We start from the raw sequence: 10534 nt of genomic DNA on the forward strand, positions 1-10534 counted from the left end.
CAAGCGGTGTAAACTGGGACCGAATTTGGCCTAATGAATCGTCATGTTTTAGGGCCAGATCACATTCTACTGCATGGGGAACAAAAACAAGAGGTCATAAGATACTATGAAAACTCCATTGGCTTACGGTAGCCCAGTTTCCAAAGAGTCTGGTTTGGGGAAGGAGGTGGTAGATTTGCCTCCTCATGGTGTCAAACTGGTGTGTGCTCCCTCTTCCAGACACCATGGATGTCCCAAGACTGTAGGAAAATCCCACAGATCTCTGGTCATCCTAAGATCTTTAATCCTTTTGGGGTATTCCTTGTGCTTTCAGCCTCCCCCCTCACCTTTTGGCAACAAAATCCATCTCCATCTGCCAGCATAGAGGGGATGGTGCAGTAGTTAGTGCTGATAGGGTCCAAATGATTCATTCCTGTGAACAGCTCTCTGCAGGATTTCTGAGACATGCAGCATAGGGCAGCTATCCCCAGCCAAACCCACACCTCTGTCCTCATTCCATAGGTGGGGAAGTTCTGCAGGGAAGCTTACTGGAAGGAGAAGGGAAATGATGGTCCTAAAGGTTCATTTCTTCTCCATCCAGCACATTTAGGGACACTTAAACTTGTTTCCTGTTGCTCCCTTCCTTCCTCAATACCAGTGACAGATCAGAGGGGATGACTTGACCCATAGTTTGGGAAGTGTAAAGTCTGGTTTCCTTTAGCTTTGGAGCGTTTTTTCCAATTTTGCCTTGGAAATATATCTGTTATACTAAACTCCTCTTACTATTTACATGGGGTCTGAGGTACCCACAGTTCTTCACCACTCCTTCCTGTCCGTGGCATGGATTTTTAAGTCTTGCAGCTGTAGTGCTTTTCTCTTCAAGCTTCTTTTGACAGGGTCTTTCCATCTTTCCTGGGTTTTTCCTCAGTCTTCCACAGCCTTTCTTGCACTCCTCTTCCCCTCCCATGCTTTCGTTTTTCTCCCATTCTTTTCACAAGTCCAGACCACCTCAAGCATACTCTCTCCAGCCTATCTATCACTGAGAGTCCCAAGTTTATCTTCCCCCTAATGAATTCCAGGTGCACTCTGTCAACCCTCCACTTACCTGCCATTCATCTCAGTATATTATTTTCTATTATCTGTATCTTCTTTTCTTCCATCTCTGTAAGACTCATCTTTTCCAAACCATAGAGCAAGCAGGGACAAACGCATGCAGCATGCACTTTTCCTTTCAATTTGTTACTTAATTACAGGTCCCACAGCACTCCTGCCACCTTTTTCACTGCTGTCCCAGCACACTGGGTTCTTCTTTTCAATTCTCTGGATGTCTCTCCAGTAGCGCTAAGTGTACTTCCTAAGTACACACATTCTTTTTCCGAATCAGCTTAAGAACAGCCATACTGGGTCAGACCAATGGTCCATATAGCCCAGTAACCTGTCTTCCAACAGCGACCAATGCCGGGTGCTTCTGGCAGAATGAACAGAATAGGTAATCGAGTGATCCATCATCTATCGTTCACTCCCAGCTTCTGGCAATCAGGAGGCTGGGGACACCCATAGGGTTGCATTCCTGACCATCTTAGCTAATAGCAATTGATGGACCTATCCTCCATGAACTTATCTAGTTCCTTTTTCAACTCAGTTATACTTTTGGCCTTCACAGCATCCCCGGGCAATGAGTTGCACAGGTTGACTGTGCATTATGTGAAGAAATACTTCCTTTTGTTTGTTTCAAAACTGCTGCCTATTAATTTCATTGAGTGTGACCCCTGGTTCTTGTGTTATGGGAAGGAATAAATAACACTTCCATATTCATTTTTTCCACACCAATCATATAATTTTATATACCTCTATCATATACCCTCTGAGATATCTCTTTTCCAAGCTGAAAAGTCCCAGTCTTTTTAATTTCTCCTCATACAGGCAGTGTTCCATACTCTCACTCATTTTTGTTGCTCTTTTCTGTACCTTTTCCAATTCTAATATATCTTTGTTGAGATGGGGTGACCAGAACTACACGCACTATTCAAGATGTGGGCTTACCATGGATTTCTAGAGTGGCATTATGATATTTTCTGTCTTATTATCTATCCCTTTCCTAATACTTCCCAACATTGTTCGCTTTTTTGACTGCCGTTGCACATTGAGCGGATGTTTTTCAGAAAAGTATCCACAATGACTCCAAGATCTTTCTTGAGTGGTAACAGCTCATTTAGACCCCATCATTTTGTGTATATATAGTTGGGATTATGTTTTCCAATGCGCATTACTTTGCATTTATCAACCTTGAATTTCATCTGCCATTTTGTTCTTCAGTCACCCAGTTTCGTAACTTAGTTAAGTCCAAAGCACACTGCAATCTTCAGTAATTTTGTATTGTCTACAAATTTTGCCACCTCATTGTTTACCCCTTTTTCCAGATCATTTATGAATATGTTGAACAGCACAGGTCCCAGTACAGATCCTTGGGGGACACCACTATTTACCTCTCTCCATTCTGAAAACTGTGACCACCTAACCAGTTACGGATCCATGAGAGGACCTTCTTTCTCATTCCATGACTGCTTATTTTGCTTAAGAGCCTTTGGTGAGGGACCTTGTCAAAGGCTTTCTGAAAGTCCAAGTACACAATATTCACTGGATCACCCTTGTCCACGTCTGTTGACCCCCCTCAAAGAATTCTAATAAATTGGTGAGGAACGATTTCCCTTTACAAAAACCATGTTAACTCTTCCCTTAACAAATGGTGTACATATGTGTCTGATAATTCTGTTTTTTTTTACTATAGTTTCAACCAATTTGCCTGGTACTGAAGTTAGGCTTACCAGCTTATAATTGCCAGGATCACCACTGGAGCCTTTTTTAAAAATTGGCATCACATTAGCTATCCTCCAGTCATTTGGTATAGAAGCTCATTTAAATGATAGGTTACATTCCACAGTTAGTAGTTCTGCAGTAGCTTCTCTCCTGAAATGTCAATCAACCACCCTTCTTACACTTTCCCTACTTGCAGAACTTCAGTTTTCTTTGTGTTTACCTTCAAACCATGGTCTTCAAACACTGATGCCCACTCTGATACCATATTAGCTAATTTCTCTTTGCTATCAGCCTAAAGGGCCTGATCGTCAGCATACATAGTTTTCTCTGTCTCCCTGCTGGCTTGATTCTCTTACTAATTACCTCCATAACTAGGCTGAAGAGAAGAGTAGTCAGCACACTGCGTTGTCTCAATCCCACCGTCACCTCCAAACTCTCCAAGAATTCCATGTATTGTTACCATCTTAGGTCTTCACTCTCGATACATCTCCTCCATGAGAAAAAAGGTAGATTCCCATCTATGGCACTGATTCCAGTTGTCCCTGGTACGCTAACCTACACTGCAGTCTGAGTGCACTGAAGTTTGACATGATTATTTAGGGGCTACTATTGGATACTTTCTTCAATGTGTATTTCAAAATAAAAACTTTTCTCCTGCAAACTCAGTTAGACGCCAGGCTGGCCTCTGCTGCTGTTGAAGTCAATGGGAAAATAATCGGGCCCTTTATAAGGCACAATCTGTGAATCTGCATTTGAATGCAGATTTTTTTCCCCCTCTCTGCTTTAGATTATATATTACTAGTAGCTTGACAATACATCTCACAAGAAGGATCTCCCTGGTGGAGGTTTGACTTTGATTTTTATGAAGATGCTCAGTTTTACAGATGCGGCCATGAGAAATTTCTGCTGGTATACAGACATATTTATTTTTACAGCCACACTCATTATATTTACATACAGTAACCACACACCTACACGTGAAGGACTTCACTTAGAATTGCTTATGGTGCATGATGCAGTTTTAATAGCTCCCAAGCTCAATGAAAGTGATTACAGATTAAACAGCTCACAGGCATTTGTGGAGCTTGCCCTGCAAGATGCCATGTAACGCTGGAAGGGCCCATCTTTTCTTTTCTTAGAAATTCATTTCAAAACCATTATATTGAAAACAATGATTTTTGCATAAAAAGACATACTTGCTCAAAACAAAATAGCAATAAAACACTAATATCTAGTCTCTTACACCAGCAAACAGGGGAGGTAAAGCTGGAGTTTTGGAATCTACATCTGTTCCTCTTTTTAAATAAATAAATAAATAAATAAATCTAGTCCAACAGTATTAGGCAGCTTGTAGGCCTTTTCTTTGGGACAGGGAGAGTGACTGAGCTTAATATGAGTTTGGATTTGCATTGGAACATACAGACAAGGGGAATTTATGAAACATCTTTCAGCCTTATGGAAAATAGGGAACTGAATTCATGTGAGTCAATGGTCATTTCATTAAAAGTTATAGGACCCTTTTGTTCTAACCTACACTTTAGAACTAAAGTCCTAACTTTCTGTAATAGAATGCCCCATTTCTGTGAAGAATGAGTCATCAGATGTAACTCATCGCTACCAGGTCAAGTGCGGGGTGCTCAATTTTCAGACAGAGTCCCCTCGCAGAGCTTCCAGGTCCCACACTTGGGTAGTCAGGGAAGCCTATAATGAGTACTTTCATATATAAAGTGGGAGAAGTTGAGCACTAAATGTGGGATTTGGAGATCCACAGAAGAAAATAATTGTGGTGCAGTGGTTTTGCTGAAGTTTCTATATAAATATGCACACAACAGATTACAAAACTCCTTCCTATCAGCCTGTGGCCAGGTCCGCTGAGCACAAAGGATTCCTGCTTTGTAGTGGAAAATAGGGTTGCTAAAGATTCTTGATATATTTCATTGCAGATGTGACGAATATGTCACACAGCTGGATGAAATGCAGCGCCAGCTCGCAGCAGCTGAAGATGAGAAGAAGACTCTGAACTCCTTGCTTCGTATGGCAATCCAGCAAAAACTGGCACTGACCCAGCGCCTGGAGCATCTGGAGCTTGACCACGAGCAGTCCAAAAGGGTGCGCACTAAATCTGCTTCCAAAGCCAAGACCAGTAACCCGAGTGTAAGTCATATCCGGTCCTGTGGAGACAGATCTGAGGGGTCTGTCCTTAACAACCAGGTGTTTTGTGAGAAGTATAAGATCTATTGTGACTAGAAGAGGCATGTAGGAAATCATATTATGCATCTAATTTTTATGCTGTAATTGTCAGCATAAATCCCCACTATCTAATGTTGCGGTGAGTTGACTTGTACTAGTATGTTGTTAAACCATGTAATACAAATGGTATTATGGTGGTCTTAACTGTAACTAATTCATACGTATGGAGATCTTATTAACAAGTTAATAGTGGAAAGGAACTTTTTGTTTCCACGGTTAACATGTATGGTTTTGCTGTTTATGGCTAAGTGTTAAAAGTTTATACCTGATATACTACATCTGGTGTTACTAACTGTAGTTTGATTAGCACAAATGTGATCCTTTCCCCAGGGTTACAGCATTCTTCAAATAATAATAAAAAAGAAAGCTTTCACAGAAAAAAGCAAACCTAAAATCTCCTTGTTAATCTGGTTTGAAAAGTGGTGAAATGCAACACTGGAAATTAGATGTGTAACATGGAAATGCAGAACATTTCAAAATCAGTACCAAAACTAGATTTGCCCGCTGTGGCAGTCATCAGAAATTTTCTGCCATATCGCCACTGACCAAAGTCCCAAAAGGCTTTTATAAGCTATAAAAGTTGGAGAAATATAGGATACATTCTTAAACTCTGCTTTCTTCTCTACTTCAGAGGGTTAACCTAAAGAAACTTGCACATTTATAGTCTATTAAAAATATGCAATATTACCCCATCTGGAATAAAATTGAAAATTAAAAATATTAGGATCCTAACTGATATGCAGTTTCACATTAAAGTTATGCTGTGAAAAAGTGTCATGTATGGAAAGGATGTTTGTGGTCTCATGTTGCTTTTTGCAGCTTAACAAGTTTGGAAAAAAAGGTGTTTTTACATATTACTATATCCACACCATATCTGTACAGAATTTATATGACTGTGTTCTACTATTTTTAAGTCACAATACAGTTTTTCTCAGCTCTCAGTATTAATCTTAATGGGATAGTGTTTCAGAGCTCTGTTTGTTTGTGGGTTTTTTTAATATTAAAAAAAAATTGCATTCCTTATGCAAGCACACCTTTCACAGGGCTCTACATTATAGGCACAGGAAATTTAACCCGTTCATCTTGTTAATAAATATTAATGAAGTAGGTTAGCGTATGTATTAATCTTAAAAAAAAATACTTTGTCTGCTATTGGACTTTTAAGGGGCCTTTTTAGCCACTTAATTTCAATATGTTTGATAACATAAAAAAGTGTACTTCATAATTGGTGCCTATACAGTGATAAATATACAAGATTGAAAAATGTTGCTTTTAAAATTGTGGAAAATTTGTGGAGCACAATAAGGCACATTTTTTTAAAAAAAAACAAAAGTTTTTAAAGTGCCTAGCCTCAAACTTTATTTTAATGTAAAGCCCTGTTCATTTTGTACTTTTTCAAATAATTTTGTATGCTTATAGTATTAACTAAAAGTAATCCAAGACTGCACAGTTGTCTGCTGATAGTGATGTTTTCTAAAGCCATTCTAATGATCCTGGTGTAGTACTGCTCATTTCACTACCATTTCTTGTGGGTGGTCAGCAGCTTGCTTCCTGTGTATCGCCGCTCTGCCTATAAGTAGTCAGGAGATATCACAATATAAATATAAAGTAATAAGAAGCGCAGCCTGCTTTTCCAATGGAGGGAAAACATAGTCTTTGGTTTCTGAGAGATTTTTAAAAATGCTTCTAAAATCCACACAAGTAAATTGTGAAGAAATCTGACATCAGAGTTATGAAAAATCAAGTTTTAAAAGAAATATTTGAATGTGGCATCCTTAAATTTGGTGTCAGAATCACATTTGCCAATATCTATTTTTTTTAAAGAGTGGATTTTCCAAGACTAGCATATTGCCCAGTTACCTGTGTACGTGAGACGTTTAAAAAGACAGTAATTGTGGCCCTAAAAGCAGGCCTCTGTGCATCAATTATTACTTCATTTTTAGAAAACACTGTATTCTCCTGAATTTGAGCTTTAATATTGCTATGTAGCAGGTTTGATATTTTTAAAAGCAAAATACCTTTTAACAATTTTCAATCCTGCTTTTCTCTTCTTTGCTGCACAATCCTCCAAAAGGCCTTTATTCTTCTCATTTTTGCATTGTGGGTAATTATAAAGAATGCCTTGTAAAAGTAAGCATTTAGATTACTAACTCATTTTGCTCCATTAGAAGCAGCTATCATTTTGTTTCCAGTTTAGTAGGAAGCTGTTAATACCATTTGTATTGCTTCCCTGTCTCTAGTGGTAGTATTATCACAACATAGTAATGATAGAAAAGGCAAATTTAAGAAATGACATGCATTGATTAGTTTTAAAGTCAATTGAAACTTTATGGGAAGATCTCAGTGTTATCAGAAGGTGACTATTACTATCAATATTGGCTCACGTTGTCAGTACAAAATATGGATAGTTTTGCTACATCGCAACCAGCTTAGTAATCCTTTCCATTTTTATTCATCTCTATGGCTCTTAAAATAAAAAACAGCTGGACTATTTAAGCTTGTCAAGTGTATGTTTTAAAACCTGATCTAAAGAGAAATGAGCAACGGTACATAAAAGTGACCTATTCCTGCTGTGTGTATGTTTAGATTAATATATTTAAGATTATGGGGGCTAGTACTTTTGTGAAACAAATCTCTTGAAACTTACCTATGCTATGTTAAGTCTTTCATTTCCCTTTCAATGGGTTGGGATTTAGCTTGGAAAATTTATTAAGCCATCACCTACCTCTGCAAGCAGGCTCTTCTTTTGAATGATTACTGTTCTCTGCATTGGCCTGCATGATATACTGACCTGCATGTCTTTGGAGAACCTAAATCTCCATTGATAATGGCTTTCGCATACTCACTGCTGTATCTTTTGCTGGAAAAGCATAGCTTTATTCAGTACTTGTAAGAAACCTTCCTGCAAAGCTGTTGCTTCTGAGCAGTACTCATGTAAAGCATTGTTCATTAGCTTGGAAAGCACATGCCAACTAAAGTTACTGCCTCTACCTTGGGAAACTAACAGATGCCTCTCAACCGACTAACCTGCTATGGAGATCTTGCAGTGCACTCTGTATTAAGTCAGTTCTTTAACTGATGAATGAGTACCAATTTTTCTAATGTTATTCTGTTTTCCATTTTTCAGCTTTAGAGTAGTTCCTGGAGAAGGCCTTTCCAACAGTGCAACAGTATTTCTTAGCCTGCCTCATTATGGTTAACAGTGGTAGCCTGTTGCACAAAGAATGGAAACCACTGACCTGATCCTAGATTGTTGGTTTTTTTAAAAAACAACTTTTTCCAATATACTACCTGCAATTTTACTTTTGTGTCTCAAGTTATAAAACAAACAAGCTTTACCTATAAGTGCTGCTGCAGGACGAAAACTTACAAGTGCTGAAGAAACCTACTTTGAACGTAATGATCACCATATTAGTTTATGATCTACTAGAAATGTTCAGATGGGGGAATTTTTCTTATTTCATTGCAAGATATTCATTTTTTATCTGATTGTTAAACCTGTGCACTTTTGATATTTTGATATTTTACTTTAGCTTCTTTTAATTCCTTATGTAGAAGAGTTTATATAAGATGCAGTGGTCTGTGCTCATAGTCTCTCTCCCCATTTTGGGCTTGTGCTTGTTGATTTTCTACATCAGCATGTGGCAGAGATTTGGACTATTTTTGATTTTGCTCTAGACAGTGTTTAGAAAAAGAGTTTCAACACAAAAACCAGGAGCTCTGCTAAACTATATATGTGCTGTGCTTCAGCAGCTTTTTTTATTATTATAAAATGTTTAAGCTTTATGTGTTAAAATTACTGATTTTTAACTGCCATGTTCATTAAGAAATCCAGGGTATTCAAATTCTGGGGTTTTTTTCATATTGTATTATTATTCTTAGGAATAGTTCAATGTAACAAGAAGAAAACTTGACTTTGCTCTAGTTAAACCAGTAATAGGCACTTGAACAATATGAAATAAGTAGTGTTACCTATAAATTCCAGAATTTCTGGGTTTTAGGAAGGTGTGAAGTATTATTGATTAACGGAATTTTATACAACTGTATGGTTTAAATTCCAAATTGGAATTGTTGTGTTACTTCTTCATTTTATTGTGCCAAATTATGGTACAGTTAGAAAGAAAAAAAAGTCTAAAGTTGTCAGTGAATAGGGTGTTCTATTTCAGCGCCTTTTTGTCATTAATTATTGCCAGTAGTGCCTTTAATAATTTAAGTGAGAATCCTAGAATAGCTTAGTCTATACAAGAAGAAATGAACAGTTGTTTTGGAACTTAGTAAAGATGTGGAGCAATAAGTGCAAAGCGAACTCCCCTTTCGCACATTTTTAATGGGTAGTCTTAAGATAGAGATTATATATACACAAGAAATTGTAAAAAATACTGTTAGTCAATGATACTTCATCATGCAGATCCTTGCAAATTCAGGGGTATAGGACAAAAAAACAAAAACGAACCCGAATACACTTTGGGAACCAAATGGACTTTTATTGAACAAATGAGCAAGATGTATTAACACATTTGTGGCTGCAGTACAGAGGCTGTATTGGGAACATTAATGTTCTGTTAGCTGTGTATGGTGGTGAATACAGTTTAACCATAGTATTGTTTGGAAATGTGAAAAACAAGACATTAATACCTACTCTTGCATGTTGTATCTAATCATTGTAATTTCAGGAAACAGAAAGTGAAAAGTGCATCAACAAGCTGTACCTTCCTGCCTTGGTGCTGTTTGTTGAGGCTAGTGTGAATCATTAAATTGGTACTTTGGAGGGCGGCGGGGGGACGACTTCCATCCCTCAAAAAAAAAAAAAGTACAAATTGTAATAATATTGTCAGTGGAGAAAAGATTTCTGTTTGCTGGAAGAAGCATTATTATTCCTAGATGTGGGGGACTTCTTATATTTTCATCTTCTGTTACAGTATTGATTCATAAGAAATATTGTTACATTTAAAAATTACTACATTTGTACATGGGTATTTATTTGAAATGATGTCAAAGTACTGTATTATGTTTTATGTGCATTACCTTTTAGTGGTGGATTGGTCTCCATTTAATGTCATATGCATGTACTCTTGCCAAGTAACCTTTACACAGATCTGAAAAAGTAAATGTCATTGGTTAAAAGAAAATTGTGGAAAGCTGATTCTTAAGGTATAACTGTGTGTTAATTTGATAACTTTAGGAGGCATAGGGGGCAAAATGTTACTTCCAAATTAATACAAAAAGTGTGTGTAATGTAGGAAAGCAATCTGCCTGTGTAAAGGTAGTCGCATTGGCAGTATCAATAAAAGAGAAAAGGAGATCTCTTTACTGTGTGTGTGTGAGGTTTTTTTTGTTTTTGTGTTTTTGCAATGTCTGCCAATTTAATTAGCTGAAATATTCCTAGGTCATTAAGAATCTTAGTACAAGTTTGAATGAATATTTGTATTTTTGTCGTAGGTTTTACCTGGGAGAAACCTAAAAGATGATTATGTATATTTGCGTATAG

General features: G+C 37.5%; 1 protein-coding gene across 3 annotated transcripts in view; it reads left to right on the plus strand.

Annotated features, from left to right (window-relative positions):
• BICD2 (BICD cargo adaptor 2) overlaps positions 1 to 10000 on the plus strand; it is a 156263-nt gene extending 146263 nt beyond the window's left edge. Inside the window, exons 7-8 of one of the 3 annotated variants that reach the window (XM_045024756.1) lie at positions 4740 to 4950; positions 8174 to 10000. In XM_045024756.1, the coding sequence (XP_044880691.1) occupies positions 4740 to 4950; positions 8174 to 8179 (217 nt within the window). In that variant the 3' untranslated portion in view covers positions 8180 to 10000. Of the gene's footprint in view, positions 1 to 4739 lie in introns of all 3 variants that reach the window. The other 2 variants (XM_045024757.1, XM_045024755.1) reach the window with 2 other exon arrangements.
• Positions 10001 to 10534: the final 534 nt, after the last annotated feature.

The sequence above is a fragment of the Mauremys mutica genome, chromosome 7, assembly GCF_020497125.1.
Source record: "Mauremys mutica isolate MM-2020 ecotype Southern chromosome 7, ASM2049712v1, whole genome shotgun sequence".
Classification (NCBI taxonomy): Eukaryota; Metazoa; Chordata; order Testudines; family Geoemydidae; genus Mauremys; species Mauremys mutica.